Raw genomic sequence first — 27,505 nt, forward strand, 5'->3', positions numbered from 1 at the left:
AAAACCTGCCTGCTCTTTTCCTCAGTAGAGGAGACTTAACGTCAATTTAGATATCTTGGAATGTGTCCATAGTGCTATAGTGGCACATTTAAAATAACTAATTCTTTTGAGACTAAAACTTTTCTTTTGCTAAATATTCCAGAAAGATGAGACCTGTAGTTTATTAAGCTTTTTAAAGTTATACCAGTAACATAGTCTTGTATTCACAGCACCAGAAGGTAATTTTCTTGTATAAGAATCATCAGCAATACATGCTGTTAAAAGTGGTGTTTTCAAGATGGTCTCTTCCATAATTACACGCTTACATGAGTATATTTTGCCAGTGCTTCAGGACTTCACTTGCAAATTTTGGGGACAAGGCTATAGTTTGAGGAAAAGCTTCACAAAGTACAGGAAGAAGTTAGAAAACTAAAATCACTGAGACAATTTCATCTTTGCAAAAATGTGATAGGCATAAGAAAAACTTCTGAAGTCCTGACTCAATTGCATTTAGCAAGTACGTGCTTCAGGTTATCTGAAAATCACCTGCTGTTCCTTCTGTGTCTTAATTACTTTGAGAGCAGAGGGCTAGACTGCATAAAGGTATAGATTCATGTCTGTGGTAATCCCTGGTTTTATGTATATTTGGTATGGGGCCATACTACCATGGTATCTAGTGCGATTTATAGGGATGTCATCTTGTGAACGTAAAAGAAATTTGCTGAATTACATTCCCTAGCTATTTTGGCTGTGCTGTTCTAGAATCTGGTGATACCTAGTCTGATTGCTGTTGTGGCAGTTCAAGAGGAAGGTTGTAGAATGTCTGCTGGAAATTTTGATACACCTCTATAGACCCTGGAAAAATAACTCCCTGTATGCTAGTCTTACCACATGTAATAGCTACAGAATTATTTTTGTTACATCTTTTTTTTAATACTAACAATAAATAAATCATGCAAATAGTCTATTTTCTGTGGCAGAAATAAAACTTAACACATGTTCTACTGTCAGTAATGTTGAACAGATAGTCAGTAGTCACTGAATTAAAATGAAAGTTTTGATGTTGTGGTGGAACCCTTCAGAAATCACTTTCCAGGACTGCTTATGTTAATGATATAGAGGTAATTTATTTACTAATAGTTTAAAAGGCTTAACCTTATGGTGAAGGAGGCAAAGCAATTTCTTCTGCTTTGAAGTAGCTATGGAACTATATGCTGTTTAATGCCTAATGTAGATTGATTGCAAGCTTAGTATGGTTCACTTTCAACAACAGTTCCTCTTGAATGGCTGATATTAGTAGTACTTAACAGCAGAATGTTAGTAGTTTAGTATGCAAGTCCATTGAGGGAAATTGTCAGCTTGAGGATCCTCATAAAGTGCTTACACATGCAAATTGGAAGTATATGATTTAGAGTATATAAGGAAATTCTTAGCTTTGATAAATTTGGGAGTTAAATATTTGTTGGGTTTTCTGGCTTTCTTTTTAACCTAGAGGGGTGGGCTTTGTCACTTCAGGTATTGTCTGTAATTGGATATTTACCTATTTTTTTTTTTTGTATCCTGATGACAGCTGTTCTTTCCAAGAAAGCCCTTTTCAGACTGGACCCAGGAAAGTCAGTATTAAAGAAATGTGTCACTCCCTTTTGACACTCTTTCCTTTTCTATAAGTAATGCTGTGCTGCTAGAAACTTGAGGTTATTGTTGGAGGGAAGAGGGCAAGACCCAAATGCCATGGTGGAGGTAGTTTATATGACCTGTCTCTGCCAGACAGGACTTAACTAACCTTTAGTGCTAAAGGCATGATCTTTTTCCTTACTTACTGATCCTAAACTCTTCTCCTGCCATGCCCACGTTTGGTGTCTTGGAGCACTTTCCAAGGGCAAAAGAATTTTCTTTCCTTGATTAGCTGAATTGAAGACCTGATCTGGAAATTTGAGGTGAACTTTAGAAGGGAGTCTTGTCATCAAGTGGCAACAGGTTCTGCAAACGTTGGTTTGTTCTAGTGGAAGATATTGCTGTGGTGTCATTTGAACTTGCTGTCTGATTGCAATATAAGCATTGCCCTAGTTAAATCTCTTCCTAGTTGAATAATTATTGGGTGCTGCCATGGGCTTCTGTTAATGGGAATTCAAACTGATGTCATGTGCTGGCTTTTGTCAATGCTTATGGGTGCTGTAATATACATTCAATCATATTGTTGATTCTAAGCGCAAGAAAAATAGCTAGCAAGTCAGAAAACTTAAGATGGGACTTAATTGTACTTCCTAAAATGTTTTTCATAGGAGGTAATATGGAAGGATGGCTAGGGCTTAGAGCTTCTGGGTTGTGTTGTTCAAAAACCCTTTTATAACCCATTCAAGAATAAGCTTCAGAATAAAAAGGGACTGAGGAAGTTACATTTACTAGTTTAATATAGGACCCTATGTAACAGTTCAGTGAAAGTCTGGTATAGCATATAATCCTCAGATCATTTGACAATACACAGTATGTGCCAATTAAGAGCTAAGTAGCAGTTTGTATAACAAGTAGGTGATATTTAATAATTCTGAGATCATGAACAGCTTTAAAGAAGAGATGGGAGGATTAGATCTTAAATTGAACATCTATGGTGTCAGCATCATGTAAAGGATCGATACTTGTCAGTGTTTGCTCTTTCTGTCACATTATCATAGATTTAGACCATAAGTGCTGAATAGTTCTGCACCTGGTGGCTTGTAATGCTAATGTTTAATTGGTTTAATGTGTCAAATGTCTATTTAAACTCTTTAACAGTCAATTTAACCTTGATGTTTTGGAGGGAAAGTTAAGCAATCTGATTAGTTTCCAAAAACCTTGCAGTAATGAAGCTGTGATGTCTGTTGTGATGCTGCTCTTCTCCCTCAGCTGGAGGTGGGCATGACATCAAGTATGGCCTAGGAATACAGGATAATTGCTTTCCTCAGAACTGGTTACAGTTGCATCATCATAGAAAAAGTATAGATGAAGTTAGATGTCTGAAGGTTGTAAGGACTTTAAAGCTAGACTGTATTTTAAAACTTAAGTATGTAAGACTGTATATGGGATAAACCCATATTCCTTGACAAGAATTAGGGACGTGTAGAAATGAAAGTAGCTAGGTAGGTATATTCCTATTAATAAGCTTGTTGACTTCTTGCCTTCTGTGTAGGTGTGTGCAGAACATAGGACTAAAACGCTTATTAAAATTGTTCACATTACGAAAGTGCAGCTTCTGCTTCAGAGCAGTTCTTTTTCATGGAGAGGGAAAACCTATTTAGGCTTCGAGTAGATGAGAAATATACCTATAAAGGAAAAAACCTAACAAAATAAACAAACTCGCCCCCAGCTGAGCTGGGCACTGAAGTGGCAAAGCAGAAATTCTGGTAAAGTGCTTTTCAATTCCGGTGGTGGTGTTTAGCTTAGCCAGAAGGCTTTTAAGTCTTACTGAACCTTGCAAGTTAACCAGCCAGCCTTGGGTAATGTAGCATAAATTTATGTTGCTGTTTTTAATGGTGATCCCACAATAACCAGTATTGAGAAATGTAACTTTGTGAATGTGCACTATAGGTGCTTAAAAATAGAAGTTATCCCTGGAACTCTTAGATAAAACCAGGGGAGCAAGTACAAAATGTGCCTTTGCACATAAGGTTATGGGAAAACTGGAAGTCTGCTTGCCTGAACCACTTCACCCATTTTTCTCCCTATTAGTTGATAGCAAAGTGCTTGTTAAAGCACTGAAAAAGTGGACTTTGCCCTGGTCTGTCTCTTAAAAGCACTTTGTTCCCCTCTAGAAAGCACATAGTTAGTAATGGTTAAATAACAGAGGGGAAAAAATCATGCTATTTGTTTATCCAATGATGGAGTTTTCTGAATAGTTGTAAACTTTGCAAGTATTACTGTGACTTTATGCTGACATTAAAAACAGTTGAATTGTTTGCTCATGGCATTTGTTTAAAAAAAACTATTATAAGTAACTCCCTCCCCATTCCCTGATCTTGGTTCCAGGGAATGCTGAAGAGAGGAGTGATTTGGCATAGCTTTAAGTCTGGATCTAAGCATGTTGAGTAACTTTGTCCCCCTGGAGAATTAAAAAAAAAATGCAGCAGATGGCAGCAATGATGCATCAGACTTCCGATTCTTAAGAGCAATGTATCTGGAGGTGCTTTGAGGCTTCACTTATTGGATAAGATGAGGGGGGGGGGGGGGCAGGGTAGTCTTCCTCTTATACTATGCAGTTTCAAAGCAGATTTGCTGTGGAGGGGATGTGTCCCTAGCTAATTCAGCAACCTTTCTTTATGGTCAGAGGATTAGCAGTGAATAGGTTTCCCCTGAAAGTTAGCCAATATGTTTTTTTCACATATAGAAATCTGAGTCTGCCTATGGCATTTAAATATATGGCAACCTGTGTTTAAGAATCTAAAGCACGTTATTTTTTTGTTTCATTTGTCCTATGAGCAGAATACTTGTCTGGGGAGAAAAAGCTGCATTGGCAACTACATTAGAGCTTTGCTCTTTTGTGTGTTACAAGTGTTTATAAAGAGAAGTAGGGTAAGGAATGACTCAAATATTCTAATCCATTGTAAAAGCTTCAGAGAAGAGAACAGAAGCATTTCATGCTGTATATGGAAGAGATTCACTGCCAGTCTCTGCTGTTACATGGGAACTCCACTGTTACTGCAGGAGCAGTTCATAGTGGCTGCAGTGCAGACTAAAGTGAAACATTTGAATTTCTAGAGTGATTCTGCACTTGCTCAGTACTACCTTGTAGTTGCAAGCTATTATAAGATTGCAAACAGTTAGGGATAGCAAGAGTTTTTTTTATTTTCTACCTGATTTTAATGCAGCTTGATTCTGCTTACTGTGGTTCAGTGCAGCAGCATTTGTTTTTTTTCTCAGTCTTCAGATGACAACAGGAAACAAAATGCTTGCTTCTCTTTTGTTACTCTAAACAGATGTCAACTTAGTTTACTAACAAGATAGAATGAGTAAAAGAGGAACTGATGCTTGATTTATTTCTATGTTTATAGTAGTAAATTTTCTGTATTTTCGGTCAGAATTAAAGGAAGAGAAGGAGATGGAAATGAGAAAGTGACTGTGGGCTTCTCTGGTAAAGATGGAAATTTTTTGTCTTGGAATTTTGGAAACAAAGCAGAAATCTTGCAGTGTGGTGGTGACTGAGACCATATAGACAACATAAATGAGACTGAGTCATTTCTCAAGCCTTATATAGGCTTTGTGACTTGCCATGAAAGCAGCTGTAAAATAAGTCATAATGACAATCATGCCAAAAAAAAGTAAGGGTAGTAGAGTATTAGAGCATGGATCTCTGTGTATTAAGCAGCCTTTACCCTGCAAGTGGGTACAGTAGAAAATAAAATAATTTCTTACTAGTTAACTTAAAGCTGTAGTTCAAGTACATCTTTATTAAACTAGCCGTAAAGTGCACAACCAATTGAAAAATAATACTTGAGTTCAATGTATAGCTGAAAGAACATTTGAAATAGAGTTTAAGGGTCTGTCTTGTTTTACTTTCTTCTGTGTTTTCAATACCTTTTAAGTAACAGAGTAGAGTGGTGCTGTAGTGGTACAGTCTGCAAGCTCTCTGAAGGATGGGGTCCAAATTTGAAATGAGAGGAATGGATTTGAGGAGGTCTGAGTGATGTAAGGTTATGTAAAGGCAAAGAAGAACATCTGTTTAGAGCAGAAAAGATTGCTAGGTGTTTTCAGCTTCTTTTATTGGGTTTTCATTTTTGAAAAAACAAACACTTTTTTAGCAAGTAAAGGGACTTAGTAGTAGAAGTCTTTCAGTATGTAAATACATGTGTATAAAGATGTTCTAGCTGTCCTAAGGTCAGAAAGAAGTCTGCCTATGTACAACAAAGAAGACTTACACTGGAGACAGACTTTTGGAAGAAGTAGCGTTTAGTCAAATCACCTTTTAAATTTGTCTTAAGTTTTTTTATAAAAGAATACATACTTTTTTGGTGCTTAAGTATAATTAATCCTGCCACAGTACCATAAGATGGCTAGATGATCTTCAGGCCCCTTCCAGTGCTGTAATCAATGAAGGATTATGTATTTTCTTGTGTGCAGATAACAAACAAAAAAAAAGGGCTTGGAACAGAATTAGCTACTGATAACGTACAATGTCTCCTCAATGGAATACATGAGGTCTTATCTATCTTTAGCCTGCTTTTCCTAAAGAAGTAATCTTGCTAGAGGTTCAGCTCTGGGGGAAGGGAGGAAAAGGAGAAAATTGTCCAAAATGTCTTTGATCTAATAGCTTCCACTGGTTCAGTCTTAAAATCAGATTTAAACGTGTGAAGCCAGAATGCATTTATCCTTGTACAGAAAGGAGGCGTTGTATTAAACATGAAGGCAAGCAGGTTTTTGGCAGATACAGACATTGTGAAAGATGTCATTTAAGCATTTTAATGATTTGGATGAAGGAAACTCTTCAGGAAATGAAACAGTGGAAGTTCATAAGACTTGGTAATACTTGTAAACAGACTGTAATCTCATTAGGAGAATTATTTGGCTTGAATATTACAGTGCATATGATGAAATACTAAAACATGGCTCAGCAACTGGGATTTGGACTTTGAGTGGCAATGACATATGAACCCCTGTATGGTTTTAAAGTGTGCTATTTTTGGCAGCTGGGTGTTGGCTTGTTTCCTCAGTAGCAGTAGAAAGTTAGTTTAGTGTACAGAGGAAGGTGATTTGCAATGAGAAGACTCCTCTGACGCTACTTATTAACCATGGGCTGCTGCTTCAGTAAAGAATTGAGTAACAGCACGAATGAGGAGAAAACCAGCTTGTTGCAAAAATCTGTGGAAGAGGAAGCGCCAGAGTCAAGGATAAGTAAAACTTTATCTTCAATTTTAGGAACTGTGGAAAGCCAGGATCTGCATACAGTGGGAAGGACAGTTAATGGGGCAGCTGCGATGGTCAGCATTCGGTGCGTTCGTAGTGATGATTGCGCAGCATCAAATTCTAAATCTGGGTTCTGGGATAGAAAAGCAAAATATCAGTCATACAAAACTATGGAGAATACTCCTCGTGAGAGCTCTAGGAGAACGTATGACAGACCTTTTAGCTTCTTTAATTCCTTTAGTCGCCTCCTGAAGGTCTCTGGTACATACAGAAATCTGCAGAAAAGTGAAGAAAATAAAGACAAGTTTTTTAAAAAAAGAGCACCTAAAAAATCTAGTAATAATGGTCAGTACATGAACAATATAGAAAATATTAACAGTAATATTAATGAAAATGTAGCTGCAGAAGAGCATTGCTTGTTTGATCATATTTCTACTTCACATGTACCAGATATCCTAGACAAAGGCTTACAGAGTGAAATTTCCTTAAATAGAAATTTTCTGGAGGGTCATGCAGTTACATGTGACCATTCAAGGCAGAATGAAGTAACAGCAAATGCTGAAGATAGCACGAGTGACAGCCTGCAAAAAGGTTCAAATTCATACGGAGAGAGGTCTCCAACATTTTCCTATCTTGATGTAGACAACAGACAGAATAGAAAAGATAGGGAGTTTTACAGTATTTGTGTTGTAGATGCTGAAGATCTGAAAGGGGATGAAGAGGTGCCAGCTACTGTGCATGGAGAGACTGCAGCAGACATAGATAACTCAGCTGTTACTGATGAAGGAATGTGCAGCATGGCACGACCTCTAGACACTGGGGAGGAATTTCCAATGCAGCAGTCGGCACAAGTGGAAGCTAAGCTTAATTTGCAGAAAGAACTGTTTGAGTTTAAAAAAAAGGATAGGTCAAACATGCAGAAAAAGGAAACAAAGGAATATTGTAGCATAGATACCCAGTCTTCTTACGATAACTTACTGGCTAACAGATGTCAGGTGCATAGGTTAAGTACTGACAATACAGTAACAGATGGCTTAAGGGCGAAAGTATATGATGAAGTTGTCCCTGAGAATCAACAAGAGGTGGTATGTGCTGTAGATGATGCTGTCAGTTGGAATGAATCGCCCCATACAGCTAGTGATACTTTAAAATCTGCAGATGCTGCTGAAGAGAACAGATACAGCCCCGATTCAGAAAACATGAAACACACTGATTGTATTTTCAGTGTCTTGATAAACACTGGAGAATGTAATTCAGAAAAAAATGAGGGAAGTCATGATTCTGAGACTGTACCATTCGATTTAAGTAGGCATCCATTGAGTGTTGTAAGGGAAATAAATACCAAACAGGTGGCAGAGAACACAAGGGGTAACTTTAAGTTATTGTTAGAGTTACGTGAAATGGACAATGATTCTTTTTTGGTGAGTCAACATGCAGAAAATCTTGCTGAAGGCAGTGACTTCCTAAAGCCAGAAAGTGAAGTAAACTCAAATGTGGAAAAGAGAACATTTCAAAGAACATACGGCGATAGCCAAATGTTTGTACCTGACTGTAGTGAACACCACAGGGTTTTGGAAGAAATCTTGAAAGATAAAGAGAAATGCACAGGTACAGTTTTGGGTAGCTGTGAAGCTTTGAGTAGGACTGAAATGCACAAAAACTTGGGAGAAGCTTCTGATTTTCAAACTCAAATTAAGAGTTGCTCTGAAAACAAGACATCAACTGAAGGTGCAAACCACCGTGGCATGGAGGAAGATGTCTGTGTGAGTATTGTTGAGCTAAAAAACATGCTTGAAGAAGCTGGTAGCTTGAGCAGAACTCGATCATGGGTAGGCGATGACACTTTGACATCTCATGAATTACATCACACAAGTGCAGATGAAATGTTCTTAAAGAAAAACAGCCTAGAATCTGGGATTTCACAAGAGTCACCAGGGAATAAAGAAAAAATATGCAGTTATTCAAATTCAGATAACAAATCCAGCATCTCTTCTGTGTCTGTGGAACATGAGGATATGAGTAAAGTGGACATGAACTGTAGACAGGATGAGCAGCAGGGTGCATGTTCCCTCCACACAGTGGCACATCAGTGGAATGCAGGAACTGACCCAGCCAAAACAGCTGGGGATGTAATAGAATCTGTAAAACAGACAAAATTTGAAGTTCACCTAAATGAGACAATTGATAACAAGGCAGAAAATGTAAACCAGAATTTGGATGCTAACATTGTTGATCATGGTAAAAGCCTCTTAAATTGCAGTGAAGTCTTGACTCATGATCAGAATGCTTACTCTAACTCCGCTGTACCTGCAGCTTTGGACAACTGTGTAAAATTGGTAGATGACACTAAAAATCTGGAAGACGCCAGTAATCTCTTACATAAAGCCCACAATTGTTTACCTTCATTGTGTCAAAATCTATATTCTCATGTGCATGATAAACCAGTAGAAGAGCCTGAGTTATGTCACTGTGCCAGTCCAGAGCCAGAGGTCGGGAACATCCAAGTTTCTGTTGGGCCTTTTACTGAAGTAGGATCAGGAATTTGTGAAGAAAGAGTGTGTGGTGTTAATGAGCGTAATCTGCAGGATGATGAAGTAAAAGAGTGTGTCAGCATCCACTCAGAGGAGGAGAACCTTACTGGTTTTGATATGTCAACTGGGAAGCTAGAAGCTTTTACTACAGGGGATTTAAAGCAGTTAGAGACCAAGAGTGCTGAACTGAAAAACACCAGTTACTTATTAAATACTGAAATGAATGACTTGACCACAAGTTGGGAACAGATGCAGTCAGATCACAAGACTTTCTCAAACAAAGAGCTTGGAGTCTTTGTTGACCCAAAGCAGGTAGACAAATATGCTGCTACTCCTTCCTATGAAATACACAGTGCCTCTCCTGGTGCCGCAGGATTTCAGCAAGGCAGTGAGCAGTGTATATTAGACCTGATGGAAGATGCGTTGAGTGACCAAGAGCACTCCTATGAACTGGACAGACAAAATCCCCAAGTTGAAATGTGGTCACATTTTATCAGTCTTCATACTGACAATACTGATTGGACAAAACAGCTGTTTTCTGGCACCGTTACTGCTGGCAATGGTGAATATCTGATGGGCTTTCTATGGAATAATGCGATTTCTAATGATACTGTAAAGAATGACAGGCTGTGTATAGTTAGTGAAAACTTCCAGAATGGACCTGAAGACTTGACAGGTACTTCGTACTCAGTGAGAAGATACCCATATCAGCTGCTAACACCAGAAAATATTGGTACTTCGGGATGGCGAGATAAAGACAAACTTGTAAGTATTCTGCAAAAGTGATTTGATGTTAAAGCTTAAAGCTGAAGCTAGGAATTAAGGCAAGTCAAACTGGTTTTATTAGGTAGCTATATTTAATGTGTTAACTTGTCTTGAAGCTGACCACTCTTTCCTTTGCAAAACTGAATGCTATACAACATGTAGTGGTTCAGGATGTTGCTGGATATTGATTATTATTTTTTTTTTTTTTTGTTCTATTTACCTTGTGTGCATGTTCAAATTTTGGGCAAAGTATCTTGATTGCACGTTCTCAATTCTGGATGAGCTTGAGATGAACGCTTAAGTATGTGGAAGGGAAACTTTCTACAGACTGGTAGTAGTACTCTTTACCTTCAAATAGGAAGAAATGTCTGTGCATTTCCTGAAAGCTTAAAGTTCTTGTTTTGTAGCAATTAGGAAACCTTTTGCTTGCTTCAGGAGGTGATCTTCTGAAGTGCTGTAGAAAGCAGTGGCTGCAGGAGGAGCATGAGGAATTGAGTTAGACTGGATCTTGGCTGGCTGGGGTAAGAAAGAAACAAAAGGTGACCCGTGGTAGCTGCTGCTACTCTTCCCTGCTGAGCAGAACCATTGCTCTCCACAGTACTCTGTTACACAGCTGCTCTTACCTTGCCCAGCAGTTGCAGTCCTGGCAGTGGATCGTACTAGAGTCTTAAGTTTATCTCCTGGGGGGGGAACTTTTGTATTAAAAATGGAAACTGATCAAACTTATCATCTTTGAATCCTTACTATTCAAGCAGTTGAACACTACTACTTTTCATGTCTTTTCTCAGTCATTCTGTAGATGTGCTTAAGTTGAGATTCTTTAGATCTTTTTACCTTCTGGATATAGACATATAGAAAACATAGTGTTTTCTATACACTATGATAATGACTATTTGAGTGCATGTGTTTCAGAATAATTAAAGCTTCATGAAGTTTTGAAGTGCCTGTCTTAAGCTCTATAATGTTCCTTAAATTCATAAAACAAACTTTAATGAACTTTTTTAGTATGTGTTATTTTGAGCAATACTCTTTCCCATTATAATCTTCATAGTAAAATTTACCAAAGATACTCTGGGTATGGAATATCTTAATGCATTTTGCTCAAACATTAGCAAAACAAGAGAAAACAGTCTCATGCTGCTATCAAGAAAGTATTGTAGGTGCTGGCACTGCAGAGAGCAATCTCTGAAGTACAAATATAACCATGTATATAATGGTTATGTATAACAGTATATGACTGTTAAATGTGCCCATTTCTAATCCAGGTTAAAGGAGGTTGGCCTAAGATATGATTTAACTGCATCTGGTAATTCATTCTTTTTGTTCTACCTAGGGGAAAATGGATCTAAATTTTCATTAGTGTTCTATTTTTCTTTTCTTGAAGTAATGATGGAAGTTGTCATTCACATCTCATTGCTTTCATTTTTCTGTAATGCTTCCTTAAAACTGTTAAATGTTTATATAAATCCAGAGAAAAACCCTGTGCGTTTTTATTTTCTTAAATTTTTTGTTATTTTTCAGAAACATATGCAGTAACATTCCACATCAAGTTAACATGTTATGTTAGAGAACTGCCTGAAATCTAGGGCCAAGTACAGGTTGAGTTAGTTTGTCAGAGGCAAAGAATGAAAGTTTGTTGTAGTTTGCTTGGCCATCCTTTTCTAGTGATTCTTAATCAGGGAAATGAATCTTGTGCTGCACATTTCGGTCATGTCTGTACCTAAAACAATTATGGGATGGCAAGTCAGTTAATATATTCGGATGTGAAAAAACTTGACAATACAGTCTTGAGTTTCGCCTCTGATACTGTTATTTGAGAATGTACATATATGTGCACAGATGTGCTGTGCATCTGCCAAGTGCATAATCAAAAATCCTTCTCTTTGTAGGAGTCAACCAAGGTTTCTGAGTTAAACCCTAATGCAAAGGTTTGGGGAAATCATATGTTACATTTGGAAGCAAGCGGTGCCACTGATGGTAGCGTGAGCAAAACGTGGGAAGAAATACCTGACCAACCTCCAGATTCTTGTAAAGAAGGTAGGAATAAGTTTCTAGCTGTTGCTCATGCAAAAGGTAAAGCTGAGTGCAGAACTTTCTTGATTTTAATTTCCTATTTAAAAAATGCATGCAGTTTTTTAGTTTTATCTGCAATGTTGCTGTGATTAGAAGGAATGCTTATTTGAGTGTGTCATCTCTGCTGCAGGACTGGATGCCAATGGTGATGGGGACAAAAAGCATCAGAATGCGGTGCTGACAGAGCTGCAGGAGCCGTCACCAGCTGTTTCTGTGTCAGACCAGGCAGATATGAACCCTTTGGCTCTTGATCATTCTGAGTATGAGTCTATGCACGAAACTACCCAGACAGGTAAGGGAAAGCAAATATTTGATTGGACTTGGATTAAAAAAAAAAAAGAAAACATACTTTGAGTTGAAAAGTGAGCATCCATTAAAAAACCCAACCAAAAAACCCACCACTTCTGTTGTTCAATGTATGTGTTCTGTAAACAGACCCTGGAAAATCCTGTCTCTTTTGCCCTCAGGTTTAGACATATTTAGAAATCAGTCTCCTCCTGTTTTGTGTAGGCCTTATGAGATACTCCACAGAATTGATCATAAGTTCTGGATATAGCAGAGTATTGTTTTCTGAAATGTTATTGTGAATGCAAGTCCCCAGTGTAGACATTTACATTTAGATATCTACCTAAGCCGCATGTTCCTAGCGGGGTCAGGTACTGAGGTGAAATTCACATACCATTTGTGTCTCAAGTAGTAATGTTAATGTGTTGGAAGATTAGTCTTGTACTTTTTTAAAATGCTAAAATAAGCAACAGTTTAGTCTTGATTTCTTTGCATTCTTTTTTAATGAACTTCCATGAACTTTTTTCAGTGCAACTGTTAGTAGCTGTAGCCTATACCAGATGGCATGTTTTAAGAAACTTCTGGAAACTAGCATAGAGGTTCAGCCATGCTTATATTTCACTGAAGGGGACAGAAGGCCTGCAAGATGCATGTAGGATTACTACTTGAACGGAGATGAGGAATGGGAAAGAGGAAAATGTACTGGCTGTTTGAGATTTGAGACATCTGTTCCATGTGCATTGTGCTTAGCTGATTTTATAACGTGTATTTGAAATGACCAGTATAGCATCCATAATAGTTGGTAATCAAGATGACTGAAACCAGACACAGCTGTGGCATCATCCTTGCTTGTGTTGAAAACCGAAAGTTCTCTTTGACTCTGCTATTCAACGGTACTGTTGGGGAATATTAAAAAATTACTAACTGGCAAACAGAAAATTATATTTATGGTGCCTAGCTCTCTAGAAGGGAACAGTGTTCCGCAGTTTAGTGTTAGAACTTGTCAGTGTGTCCTTTACGTGCCTGAAACAGTTAACTTTTAATGAGTCAAATAGTATTGTAAAGCAGCTGGATAGCAGGTCAGATCTATGCCACTAGATGAATAGTGACATAGGTGGTCCGAACTCTGAAATCTGACTATTTTTATTTTATTATTTTTTAAAAATGCATGTAAATTTGGTCTTTGCTACGTTTTGGGCAAGGAAGAAAGAGGAGATGGGGAAGAGAAATAGTGGTACCAGCTAGGTGTATTTCTCAGGTGTTGGCATTATCTACATCAGAATAGAACATGTGAAGGACAAAACAGTGGGAGGACTTAAGAGTTGCTTTAGGAAGAAGGGTTAAGGAGAGCTGAAGAAAAGGATGAAATTACTGAAGGGAATGGAGTTGTTGGTGTGAAATACCCTGTAAAAAACCTAATTTATGAAACATGTCATGTGTTTTACAAATCTCTAAAAGCCACAGTAAACTTCCGATCTTTAACAGTTTAACGTCTTAAACCATTGTCTCCTTCTTAGTCAAGATATTAAGTGATCACACATCTGTTGTTAATTGATTGGATATCTGCTGATATTTCATAACTATGGTTTGTAAACACTTTTCTGGATTAATGTGGTGGGGATTTAGAGCAAGGCCAGAAGTATGAAGTGCCTCCATTATGCTGGTCGCTTGCTGTATTGGTTGCATTAGTCAGGGTTTAGTCAGCTGAAAATTGGTTTCCTAAGACTGGAAGACACATATGGGAGCTAAATTGTCTTAGTGTTTACTTTCAGATGTGTTTGTAGCTGCTCTTATAAAACTGCTTCAAATTTATATGTAGTTGGAGAACAGAGAATAACAAGTAAAGTGAGATATGGGTCTTTTTTCTGTTTTAAATAAAAAGTGTCCCTCTGCCATTTTGGTGGGTGCTGAACTAATGAACATTTAATGAATTGGAAAAATTGTTACTAGTTATATAGACAGCAGTAGACACGATAGCTTGATTAAAATATTGTGTAATATAGCATAACAAAATTTAAACAAGTATTTTAATTATTAGGTGGAAATGAACAGTTGCAGCCCGAAGGTCAGGAAGACTTACGAGAATTACTGAAAAAAACACTGGAATTCTGTTTATCTAGGTATGTATATACCAAAATGTAGCAAACTGGAGGATAACTAACAAAATCCAGTACCTAACTTGGAATGTATATCAATATACTTCTCAGCTGTCACTTAAAACTGAGTGGGAAGGATGAGTAATTGGGGAAAGCAACACACAAATTTGAGTATCGTATTGATGTAACTGTTAAAGCTTGTGTGAAACTTCTGGGCCTAAAACATAAACTAGCAAATACATTGTTTTCTAGTGAGAGTAGTTACAAGCAGTTATGGATCAGGTGAATTTTAATGAGTTACTGATGTTTTTCTGCAAATTAAAACTGAGTAACTTAAGCCATTTTGTAAAGCTTTAAGCTAATAATTTAAAAATTTGCATTGATAAAGTAGGATTTTTGTGCATCTGTAGATCACTTTACAATATAAAGGATCAATTTAAAAAAAAAAGGGCTCTGAATCACACATGTTGCAGTATAGACTGATGCAAGAGCATCAAAGCAGTTTAGTTAATTATTCTCAGTGCTTGTCTGGGTAAAAACAGCTTAAACACATGTCTTAATAACCTAGAATAATTCTTAATTTGTATACTGTTGCATAACCAGTTACAACCAGTGGTCATTTGAAGTAATAAACTCCCAACAGTATTATGTGTTTGTGGGGGTAATGTGCTGCCTGAACCAGAAAGATGTTGCATGAATGAAAAGAAAAATGTTCATGTTTCCTAGGAAGTGAAATTTCAGTAAGTGAACGGACTAGGGAGTTTGTAAACATGCTGAATACAAAATTTAGTGTAGCAATCTGCGTTCTATGTGATGAGTTGTTTGCCTCAGATTTGTTGGCAAAAGTTACATCTGTGACATTTCCTTGTTCTTATTTTTTTCTCTCCCAACAGAGAAAATCTTGCCAGTGACATGTACCTTATATCACAGATGGACAGTGATCAGTATGTGCCAATAATGACAGTAGCAAACCTTGATCATGTCAAGAAACTCAGTACTGATATGGATCTGATTGTTGAAGTGCTGAGATGTAAGTAAAAATCCCTCAGTGCTAGAAAGTGTTTTGGTTATTGCTGTATCTGGGTTACTGCTAATCTGGGGTTTCAATCTCTTCCTTTTTTTTTTGTTCTGTATCACAATAAAATGCTATCCTTTTTCTGTAAGCACTAAGCAAGCAGCTCACAGTGTAGACCATCACAATTATAGGACTGCGGTTTTGTCAAAGCTACTTCACATTTGAGGTACTGAGTAGTGATCTCTGTAAATGAGAATGTGAGCTTAAATTGTGTGATGTGGTGGGACACTAGGCTGTTTTGTAAAGACAGGCAAAGAAAAGGAGAAGTCATGCTTTACGTTAAGGAGAACCTTGAATGTATGGAAATCACTATGGAGATTGTAGAAGCCCCATTAAATGCTTTTGGGTCAAGATCAGAGGGGTCATCTCCAAGGGGGAATCTTACAGTAGGCACCTGCTACTGACCTCCAAACCAGGACTATAAAGCCAACAAAATGTTTGGGTCACTTAAGCAGGCTTCAGGTCAACAGAGCCTGGTTCTTATGGGTGACTCCAACTGCCCAGACATTCAGTGGAAGAAGATACAGCAGCTCACATAATCATCAAGTTCCTGGAACGCGTAGAGGCCTGCTTCCTCATACAAGTGTTAGATGTGCCGACCAGGAATGAGGCACTGCTGGACTCGCTGCTCACAAACCAAGAAAACCTGCTTTGTAATATCTCAGCTAATGACAGCCCTGGCAGCAGTGATCACAATGTTGTGGAGTTTGGGATCCTGCTGAGCACACTGAAGGCTAGTACTAAGAGAGGTTTTAGACTTTAGAAGTGCAGCTTCAGCTTGCTCAAAGCTCAGCTGGGAGGGATTCTGTGGGAAGCTTCCATGGGGGGGATAAAGGAGCTAGCAGGTGCTGGGAGTTTTTTCAGAAATGCTCTTCTGGAAGCACAAAAAGAGTTCATCCCCTTTAACGGTAAGGGAAGTGGGCAGAGCAAAAGATCCCCTTGGCTTAACTGTTTGCTTCTGAGTCTGCTCAAAACCAAAAGAGAAACGTACCAGAGATGGAAAAGCAGATGAATGACAGTTGAGAACTATGAGGGCATTGCCAGGGTGTGTGCAGTGATGCAGTTAGAAAAGCAAAAGCTCAGCTTGAATTGAAATTGGCCAGAGATGACAAAAACTACAAGAAAAGCTTCTTCAGGTCAGTCAACAAGAAGCAGAAACAGAAGGAAAATCCTGGCCTGCCATTAAACAGAAGAGGTGAATTAGTCACCAACAGTGCTGAAAAGGCAGAGACCTCTGTCTTTACCAGTACTGTTGAGCCTCAAGCCTTAGGAACAAAAATCCAAGTTGATGCAAAAACAGACCCAGACAGTCAGTGAAGGAAGAGTTGATATGTGAACTTTACGGGAGCTTGACCCCTACAAATCAGTGGGCTGTGACAGTATCACCTGAGGGTGATGAGGGCTGGCTGATGTCATTGTGAGGCTGCTCTCCATAATCTTTGAGAAGTTGTGGAGACTGGGGATGTCCCAGAAGACTGGAAGAAGACTAATGTTACTCCTCCACAAGGAGGGCTTAAAGGAGTATCCAGGAAATTATAGGCCCATCAGTCTTACTTCAGTCCCTGGGAAAGTTATGGAACAAATTCTCCTGGGGGCTATCACAAGTTAAATGAAGCACATTACTGGGAAAAGCCAGCAAGGAGTCACCAAGGACAAATCGTGCTTGACAAACCTGATGGCCTTCTATGACTAAGCTAGCTGCTTGGTTGATTTGGGGTGAGCAGTGGACATTGTCTATCTGGATTTCTTCAAGGCTTTTGACATGGTTTCCCACATCATCCTCCTAGAGAAATGGATGTGTTGTGGTCTGTGCAGTGGGTGGGAAGGTGGCTGGCAGGCTGTACCTGGAGGATGGTGGTAAATAGCTGCTTTTTAAGCTGGCAACCTATAATGAGTGGGGTCCCTCAGGGATCGATATTGGGCAAACTCTGTTTAATTTCTTCATAAGTGATCTGAATGATGAGATCAAGGATACCCTGATAAAGTTTGCTGATGATACCAAACAGAGTGAGGAAGTGGATATTTTGGAAGGGAGAGCAACCCTGCAGGAAGATCTGGATAGGCTGGAAAAATGAACTAACACAGTGTAAGGTCTAGCACCTTACGATGAGGGGTAATAGGTGCAAGTTACTCCTGGGGACATCCTGATGGGACATGAGGAAAACTTTTAACAGTGAGAACAGTCAGCCACTGAAATAATCAATAATCTCCCCAGGGAAGTGATGGATTCCCCAACATTAGACACTTAAGGTTCAGCTGGACAGGGTGCTGGGCCATCTTGTCTAGACTGTGCTTTTGCCAGGAAAAGTTGTACCAGATGATCTTCTAGGTCCCTTCCAATCAGGGATTCTATGATTAAATTCTCAGAAAAGGCTATTGCATGTTACCACTAAAGTAAGAGTGAAAAAAGAACATGACTCTGTGTGCCTTCAGAATTAAAAACTAATGATTGCTGACAGCTAAAAATCATATTTTTTTTCTCTCTTAGCGTTGCCTTTAGTCCAAGTGGATGAGAAGGGAGAAAAAGTTAGGCCAAATCAGAATCGTTGTATTGTTATTTTACGTGAAGTACCTGAATCTACCCCCATTGAAGTAAGTGTTTAATTGTTCAGTAAAGAATGCTTTTTCCTTAGGATTTGGAAGTTAGATTTATTCCAGATTTGAATAAGCATATCACATTTCTTACTACATTGTTAGTTTCTAGCAATGTGTCTAAACCCTCATCTATTGAATGTGTTTGGATAATAAATATATTTGTTAGAAGCATGTTACCTTCAATAAGACTGTGGGTAAAACCTGTAGCTGTGCAGAGGGCTGAAAAACTGGGAATGCTGTGTTTGGTAGAGATACCATAATATTCTTGGACTCTGTCTTATCCATATGCACTTAGCGCTCAGCTCCTTGGATAAATAGCAAACAAAAATGAGGTAAGATAAGTCTTAGAATGGAAAATGCCACTGCTGTGCCTTGAAGCTTGTTAGGATAAAGTATGTAACTTTGCAAATATTTCCATAATGCTGAGGGTGGAGGTGTCAACAGGTTGCTAAGGATCTCTGCTGGCTTGTGGAATGAGAGCAAGAGTGGAGAACTTGATTCTTGGAAAGATATTCAATGCAACTCTGTATCTGGGACTATGACTAACAGAAAGACTAGAAAAAAAATGACTGGGCCATGGATTAAACCAACTGGAATTTTAAAAAAAGGTTCTTGATGATGAATAGGTATTTTATTTCCCCCTTTAATTTTACGAGGAAGAATAAAGATTCTGAAAGAGTTGCTTTTGATAGTCTTCATACGAAAATAAAAAGTACTGCGGTTTAACTACAAAAAGTGGCCTTAATTAATAAACAGGAGCATGAAACAAAATGCTAAAAGGAATTGGAGGGAAGAAATTAGATATGCCATAACATGTAGCTTCAAAATATCAGCTGGTTTTAGCTTTGTAAATGTAACATTTCAAAGACTGCCTAGCTTTTAATACTACAGATACTTTTTTTTCCTCTGCTGTCATTAGTTTGTCAGGTTGGATATATTAGTACTGGGGGATTGCTCTTAAATGCTTAATGACAGCAAAGTTCTGAGGTGTCTTTATTATCAAAAGAGGTGATCTGAAGTGTTTTATACATTGTGTTTAAATTTGCCAGTCTGGAAAATCTAGACTTAACAAGCCAGATCTAATAGGATAAGTTTTCTGCCATAGCATGATCAGGCTTTATTTAAGCAGCAGAATTTCAAAGTGCTTGTAAGGCCTCCCAAGTTGTATTGCTTTTTGATGATGCATGCCTCAGCTCTGTGACAAATAATATGCAAATGGATTAAAATGAATATAAAGTCCAAGTCTTCTGTACTAACTAGGCAATTGTTTTCAAGACAACAAACCCTGTTTCAAATATGTTAATCTGTAGTCCCTTGAGTTAGTGTATCTTTAGGTTTCTGCTGGAAGGGCAGGTTTCTACCCCATGCGGTATGCACAGGTTTTCACGTGGCTCTGTAGTTTTGGGGACTGGGGAGAAATAGACATTTTTCTGTACTTGACACCAAATTTAAGTGTGTCTCTATGGCCTAAATAGCTTATCTTCCTGGATATGAAGGAACAAGCAACTACTACTTGCCACATGGCCTTTAGACAATGCTTATTTGAATTATTTCTGGTTAGTGGGGAGACTGGAGACAGCTAACACTACTGCAGGTGTCTGAAGTTCTAAGTTCTGTTTTGTAAGGCCAAAAGGGATTTTTGTCTTTCTTACCTGGAGTTCCAGATTTCTGCACTTCAAATTGATGTTTTCTTCTGTCCATCCATTTTCTTTTTCCCCCACTCTTTTCTCTCCCTTCCTATCAAAACCACTTTCCTTAGGAGGTTGAAGCACTTTTCAAAGGAGATAATTTGCCTAAGTTTATCAACTGTGAGTTTGCCTATAATGACAATTGGTTCATCACGTTTGAATCAGAAGCTGATGCACAGCAGGTAAGACTATTTTGAATCATTTTAGAATATAACAGTAAACAAGGGTGGGATGAGAGTGGATTGATGGGTTTTAAAGTATATTACAAATATGTAAAAATTTTAAAAGAAAAATACTGAAACTTCTAAAACCAGTAGTGCTTCTCCTTAGCTAATATCCAGTTATCAGTACTATTAAACATAACCCTGTAAGAGTGTTATCTTGTTCACATATCCTGGCTGTATACAAACAGTTGTATTTTATTTTTTTTTGTAGTAAGAATATTGATATATTGTATGACACATTGAAATGCTTTGATCGTAAAAATTAATCTTGTTTTAATGCTACTGAAGCACTTCGACAATAACTTAAATCTTGCCAAATGCAGATTACATATGAGGGTTTTCTATAGTCTAACTAGCAGATGCTTCAAGAATTAGCCTTAGGTTAGGCTTAGACTCAAGACTTAAGTTTCCTTTGTTGAAATTATTTGACAAATTTTATAATTACTTTTTTAAAGGCTTACAGATACCTTAGAGAAGAAGTGAAAACTTTCCAAGGAAAACCAATTAAGGTAAATAGAGCTTTATGGGAGGGGTGTCTTTTGGGCATGTTGTGTATATATTCTGGGGCTCATGCTGTTTTCTAATACAAATTTAAGTGGTCCAATCTGAGTAGTCATTTGAGCTGGAGATGGGCTTTGAAATGTAGCACATGCCATTTACTTCTCCTTTTCTTCCCTTCTGGCGGTGGTACATGCATCCCACCATCAGGCCAACAGGGAAGCATTGTTGTTTCTGCCTTCCTTGAAGGAGAATGCAGTGACTTGACAAGTGTCCAGTAGAAGTTTGAGAGCTGCTAGTTTGAACCATTTTGATTTAATTTGAAAGGCTGCTGTAATAAATAATCTCATCTCCTTTGCAGGCAAGGATAAAAGCAAAGGCAATAGCTATAAACACATTTTTGCCAAAGAATGGATATAGACCTCTGGATATGAACCTCTACACACAGCAGCGTTACACAACATCCTTTTACTTACCTCCGGTATACAGCCCCCATCAGCAGTTTCCATTGTACAGCTTAATTGGCCCACAGACCTGGTCAGCCACACACAGCTACCTTGACCCTTCATTGGTAAGTCTCTTGGTTATCAAACGGGTGCATTCTTTTTAAGTCTTGGGGTATAGGAAGCATATGTATCCCGAAAGGGGGAGTTTAAGATACTGATTCTTGAAAAAGTTCTTTAAAATTCTTCCCATGGTGTTCAAGATGAATTATTTGAAGATTGTATCTGGTCTCAGGCTGCAGTGTGATTCTCTTGAACTTTTTGAGGCAGTTCTTTAGTAAAGATTATTAACTAGCCATTACCAAAATGTATCTTTCCTAAAGACTTCTTTTCGTAATGGTTAAAAGCCTCCTTAGAAATTAGATCTTCAGAAAATGTATGTGACTAGGAGAAAAAACAATTCTGATATGTACTGAATAAACTTAATGGAATCAGATAAATAAGGATACCTTAGTATATTGATCTTTCAGCAAGAAAATGAAGTTCCAGGTTAACATGCTGAATTACCTTATTCAGCATGTTCTTAAAAGCAAAATATTTTCTGTGCAAAAGTAACATCTTGTTTGGCAATAAAAAATAAAATTACTTTAAAAAATACTCACTTTTCAATTGCTTAATTAAAAAAAAAAAACAACTTTCTTAGGGGCTATCGGTAAGTCTTAGAGCTAGAGTGATAGCAATAAGACCATATATATGCTAATGAGATGTCCAATACATGCTGGAATGCTGCTTTCATCTTTTCCTCCACTGTGACAGTCCCATCAGAATTACCTTGGCCTTTGTAGTCTGCTGCCGCTGTTACCCTACAGAAGCTAATGTGAATATAGCTTTCTGTAATGACTGGGAGACTGTTTGCTCTATGTGGAACCTCTTTCTCCCCTCTGTAAATGCCTCTTGACTTGCAGCTAAAAAACTAGGGTAGCAATGCTCAAAACTAGAAGCTGCTTTGGAGCTTTTTTGGCAGAGGATTAAAGTGTCCTTGAACAAACTTGAGCAAACTTCTTGTGTAACAAACAGCAAGCTAATTAAAAAGTTGGTGTGCTAAATACTTTACGCACAGGGAAGGTAGCCAGAACCCTTGCAGGGGGAGGCTTTTTCAGGGAGATGAAGAATGCGGAGGAGACAGGGTAGCACAGTGAATGATGCTGTTTCAGGAGAAAAGCCACCTTATTAAGCAGCAATGAAAACTGTTCTACCTCTAGATAACTAAGATTGACCACTGCACAGACTTGCTGTGGGATAGTGAAGTAGTTGGATGGCATTGGTGTAGAAGACATAGATTAATTGGCCACAGGTTCAAGCACAGCACAGTGTGTATCTGCCTTATGTCATTCTGGAACTTTTTGTGTTCCAGAAAGCTTACTAGTCTTGGCCTTTGGGGGAAGACGATTCAAGTTTGCCAGCATTAAAGATCTCATACCTTTCTTAAGAAACCAGCTAGCAGAGCTCTACCTCCTGCTGTTCTGCAGCATATTGTCATTGGTTAGCTGCATTTTGTGTACATTAATATGTTTCTTGAACCTTTTATAGGAAGAGCTATATTTGAATAGAAATTGCTTGAGAACAGGGACCATGAGAGACTATCACACAGGAATAATTTCCATGAGACAGGGTTGCAGTTTGTGTGTAGACTTGTGTGCAAATATAGCAGAAATTTCTTTTGTGCCTTAGCATAAACACTAACAATGCTTTGTCTCATTTATTAGAGATTTAATACACCCATTTGCATGGACATCCAGTTTTAGTTCTGAAACTAGAATATGGTAACACTTGTCCTCAAAATTCTAAACCTACCTACTTCTTCAAGTACTTAATAGTACTAAGAAGATCTGGTTTCTCCTGCTTGTATTAAAAAAGTGTACTTTATATGAGCCAGATGAATTCTGTGGAGAAAGCAAATTTATGCTTTTGCTGTTACTGGAAAATGAAAATGACATTTTTGTCTCAAAAAAAGGTCACCCTTTCTTAAAGAAAAGGGGTGAATATTGTTAGAGTCCCTTTAAGCAATGAGTTGAATTTGTTTTCCTTTAGTATGCTTAATGTCTTCTCATACAGGTTCACTAGTTACTAGTTTTGATTGAATTTTACAGTGCTCAAGTTGTAACTATTAAAGCAGAAAGCACTTCAAAGCAGTATTTTGATGAAACTTTGTTCCTAAAATAGCTTTATTAAACTTCTAATGGCCTATTTTTGGAGTCTGAGATAGCACACATGACAGCAAATGCTAGGTTAGACTAACAGTAGTTCAACATGACAGCTTTGGTGTTAAACTTTTTTCATTGATTAGCGATTTGCTTTAACTTTTGCAAGAAAGGTTAGACAAGCTTAAAGATACCGTTATAGAAAATGGTCTTAATCCCAGCTGTTTCTCATCATTTAATTAACTGTAGAAGGAATGCTACGTACAAGTCTTACTGTTCTGCATTTTGCCTGTTTTCAGGGCACAAAGACAAGCATTTGCTGTTGCTAATGATAACACTTCCTAAACGAAACTCATTCATTCATTTTGAAAAAAAGAAAGTGTGCTAGTTGAGGTTGCAGAAATTACTATGAACATGTTTCAAGTTTGTAGGTATCTTGTTAATACAAGACATGGATATGCACCCACCCCAAAAAATCTTTTGCTAATGTTGCTTCTTCAGGCAACAAGACAGTAATTCACATGTAGAATAATGTGGTAAGATGTGAAAAGAATCAGAGGCCTATTCAACATCCACTTACTCTCTAGACTTTATTTAGGTGTCACATGGAAGATACGTAGAATGAGGGACTAAAAACCAATTTTTGTTCTTTTTTGGGAGGGATTCACACATAAATTAGAAGAAAAACTTACAGGCTGTGTAGGTTACTCTTTGATGAAGGATCTCCGTAGTCTGAAGTCGTGCATAGTATGGTGTGATATAGGAGTGTTGCTTACAGCCAAGAATTTTGGCTCAACGTTTTCCAATCATCAGAGCTTGAATATGTCTTCTCAAAACCCAGCATTTTCTAAGTTGGTTACAAGGCACTGGACAAATGCTGTATTGCTGTTTGAGCCAACGTTTTAAGTACTGCCCTGTATAGAATGATGTGAAGTATGGGGTTAAGAAAAAATAGTACTCAGTTTGTAATTATGAGCATGCAATGTATTCTTCAGGTAACGCCGTTTCCAAATACTGGTTTTATCAATGGGTTCACATCTCCAACCTTTAAGCCTGCTGCTTCTCCATTGACTACGCTCAGACAATATCCTCCCAGGAACAGGCAAGTTCAAAAATCTTTTAACAATATACGTACTATTCTAGTATTTGGCTCGTGGGCTTTTAATCTGCTTATTTTTGTGACACCAGCTAACTTGAAAATACTTGTGAAATTGACCGTGGTGCAAGGTTAAGTGAGGCCAAAGGGCAGATGGTGCTGCTGTTAGTGGATGTACTGTTTCTAAATGTAAATGGACTGTCTGAAAACTGAGAACTTGTCTGTTCTGTGATCTAGGGCATTCAGTTGAAATACACTGAATGATGGCATGTGATCAGCAGGAAGGATTATTTGTATAGTATTTTCAATTTCAAGTAGTTTTTAGTAAAGCCATAGTTGAAAAAAGGCAGCGAAAAGGTTAATTTTGGGAATTCACATGACCTATTAAATTGGATATTTTTCATTCTTATAAATTTGCAATAAAGGACTAAAGACCTTGCTTCTTCTCAATTCTGTGTATAGCCTTAGGCCTCAGAAGATCTCTCATAGTACGTATGTTGAAATGACTTTTGAATTTGTAGGAATCCTAGCAAGTCTCATATACGACATACAATACCCAGTGCAGAAAGGGGACCTGGGCTTCTAGACAGTCCTACAATATTCAACTTTTCTGCTGATCGTTTAATCAATGGCGTCAGGAGTCCACAGACGCGGCAGCCGGGACAAAACAGGACACGGATGCAGAATGCTACTACGAGTTACACCAAGAGGGAAGTGGGAACTGGACGGATGGAACAGACCAGTGTTGACTCGTCTCCTGGATTAGGTAGAGGAAGGTGAGTGTCCTCGATGGTTGTCCTCTGAACCTGGTATTGCTGCTTCTAAAGTGCTGAAGATAGAACATAAGCAAAGTGGACTTGCATGCTTTCCTACCAAATGAAAATCGTCAATGGCAACTGACGAACAATTTACAGCTGTAAGATAACATCTAATCCTCTGTCCTTTCTTCATCTGTTGTAAAAAAGTTTTTACAGATTGTTTGAATTTAATGAAGCAGGTCTGCCCATTCCGTTGTTAAGCAGTGTAGGCTGTGCACCTGAACCTGTACTAGCAGTGCTCATTGTTAATTTTTTCAGTTGAAAGGTCAGAATTTTGCCCAAATTAGAAATTTACAACAACAAAGGTGATGGATTGGTATGGATGAAGGAAAAAAGATTACATTCAAAGAAAACTATTGTTATGCAGGTTAAAAACAACCAAACAAAACCCCAAAAAAACCTCACCTGGGGAGCTGAAAATTGGTGGCACCAATATTAATTTGAGAATTTAGCAGGCTTATCCTGGAATTTATTCAGTACTGTACAGTTCTAAGTGCTTTATAAAAGTACTGTGCAGCTTTGTTTAATAATGGCTGTGTTTTTGTCTCCAAGTAAATCACATCGAGTGACTTACTGAATTGGAAAATATCTTAAGTCTTTTGCAGATGATTCTATATTAGACTTGTGTTGTATCACTGCAAAATTAAGTGGGGATTTTGTGCAAGGATTGTAATACTTGTCTAAATCTGTTTTGCCAAATTGTGTTGTAACTAGTGGATGTGAGAGTATGATTAAGGATATAGAAAACAAGATTGCTTAAGTGGAGTATGAAAATGTACAGGAATTGTCAGTACTTAAGTCAAGTAGAAAACAAAATAGATTGAAACATTAGAACGCACTGCAGATTTCAAACTGCTGTGTGGAGGGGCTTTAGCTGAAGCAGGGCTGGGGGAGAAGTGCTGAAAATGCTTTGGAGGGGCTTTACAGGACTTGAAAATAGCTGTATTTCAAAGGTGCACAGCCATCAAAAAGACAAACCCTTTACTTTGGGTATTGAAAGGTTTTGTCTAAGCCTTATATGTAATCGGCACAGAGATGCTTTAAATGCCGGAATTATTTGTGACCACTGTATTCTTATGCTGACTTGTATAAGATCCTTACCTTTAATTTTTCCCTAAAACACTTTTTTAATAACCTGTCTAGAATGAAGATAGATGAAATAAATTTTTGAATTAATTTCTCCTGGTTTTGCCAACTGCCTTCCATTTATCTATAGGCAAGGTTCTAATAACTGCTTTCTTTCCCTTAGGAAAAACTCATATGGCTACCGAAAGAAAAGGGAGGACAAGTTTACAGTGAGTGTTCATGATTGTATTAATCTATAATAAAAGTAGGGTAACAAGGCAATAGTATGGATATTATGTGGAGTAGCAGGTGAGATGAGTTTTTGCGCAAGCAATTGTATGTCACAGTTGACTGAAGACAGCAGTCATGTGAGCTTATTGCATTTGGGTGTCAGAGAAGATTGTTAATGCAGAAGTCAGGAAAAAGTTAAAATTACCTTTTGCTCTATACTAGCAAAAAATTTCCATCTTAGTGTTACTTTGTCAGCATACCAGCTGACATATTTAGGGAGAGCTAAATAACTAAGTTCAAACCACTAATACTTGATTATCATTTGTGTAGATGTTGAAGAACATCTTATAGATTCATGTGACATAATGTATAGCAAGAATGATAGTTACTAAATGGTCAGTTCTGTTTCTTAAATCCTTTCCAAGTACCACTTGGTAGGGGTGTACTAACGCTATTGAAATACTAGTTTTGGTAAACTGAAATCCAAGGTGAATACCTAAATAACCTTGATACTTAAAAAGGCTTGACTAGATACTGTGTAGAAGAAAAAAATTGTAATTTTTTGGTAAGACTTAAGGTTTGATTTGATGAATTGCAGGAAGTGTCTGGGTTTTTTTGCCACACACAGCGTGTTCCTGAGTTTGAACCGGAGTATTCCCTTACTCATGTTACAGTTGCAAAGTAACCCCACGGCATGAGCCATAACACTTTCTCAAAGATCTGGAATCATTGCATTTGTGGATTTGTGGCTCCTGCACTTGAGTAGCCTTGGGGGACTTGGATGCAGGAGCATCAAGGTTTGGAAAGCATGAAGTGGCAAGTGGTTCCTTCCCTTTGGTTGCTTTTAGTTCTTGTCAAACTTGTCAAAGCTCAGTGAGATCAGATTGCATGTAGGACTCTCAATACTGCTTTCTCTTGCCCATTCAAAGCTGCTTGAATTTTTAGTTTGGTGTTTTCCTATAAACATTA

General features: G+C 37.9%; 1 protein-coding gene across 7 annotated transcripts in view; it reads left to right on the forward strand.

Moving 5' to 3' along the window:
- The window catches only part of LARP4B (La ribonucleoprotein 4B), a 58,391-nt gene that overhangs the window by 20,278 nt on the left and 10,608 nt on the right, over positions 1 to 27,505 (forward strand). For 3 of the 7 annotated variants that reach the window (XM_056335882.1, XM_056335883.1, XM_056335884.1), the window contains exons 3-13: positions 12,038 to 12,185; positions 12,352 to 12,513; positions 14,545 to 14,626; positions 15,496 to 15,632; positions 18,166 to 18,269; positions 20,032 to 20,142; positions 20,640 to 20,693; positions 21,044 to 21,253; positions 24,322 to 24,428; positions 24,944 to 25,198; positions 26,490 to 26,535. In XM_056335882.1, coding sequence (XP_056191857.1) covers positions 12,038 to 12,185; positions 12,352 to 12,513; positions 14,545 to 14,626; positions 15,496 to 15,632; positions 18,166 to 18,269; positions 20,032 to 20,142; positions 20,640 to 20,693; positions 21,044 to 21,253; positions 24,322 to 24,428; positions 24,944 to 25,198; positions 26,490 to 26,535 — 1,416 coding nt within the window. Of the gene's footprint in view, positions 1 to 4,194; positions 10,149 to 10,487; positions 10,670 to 12,037; positions 12,186 to 12,351; positions 12,514 to 14,544; positions 14,627 to 15,495; positions 15,633 to 18,165; positions 18,270 to 20,031; positions 20,143 to 20,639; positions 20,694 to 21,043; positions 21,254 to 24,321; positions 24,429 to 24,943; positions 25,199 to 26,489; positions 26,536 to 27,505 lie in introns of those variants that run through there. The other 4 variants (XM_056335879.1, XM_056335881.1, XM_056335878.1 and 1 more) reach the window with 4 other exon arrangements.

The sequence above is a fragment of the Falco biarmicus genome, chromosome 4 (genome assembly GCF_023638135.1).
Source record: "Falco biarmicus isolate bFalBia1 chromosome 4, bFalBia1.pri, whole genome shotgun sequence".
In the NCBI taxonomy this organism is placed as follows: Eukaryota; Metazoa; Chordata; class Aves; order Falconiformes; family Falconidae; genus Falco; species Falco biarmicus.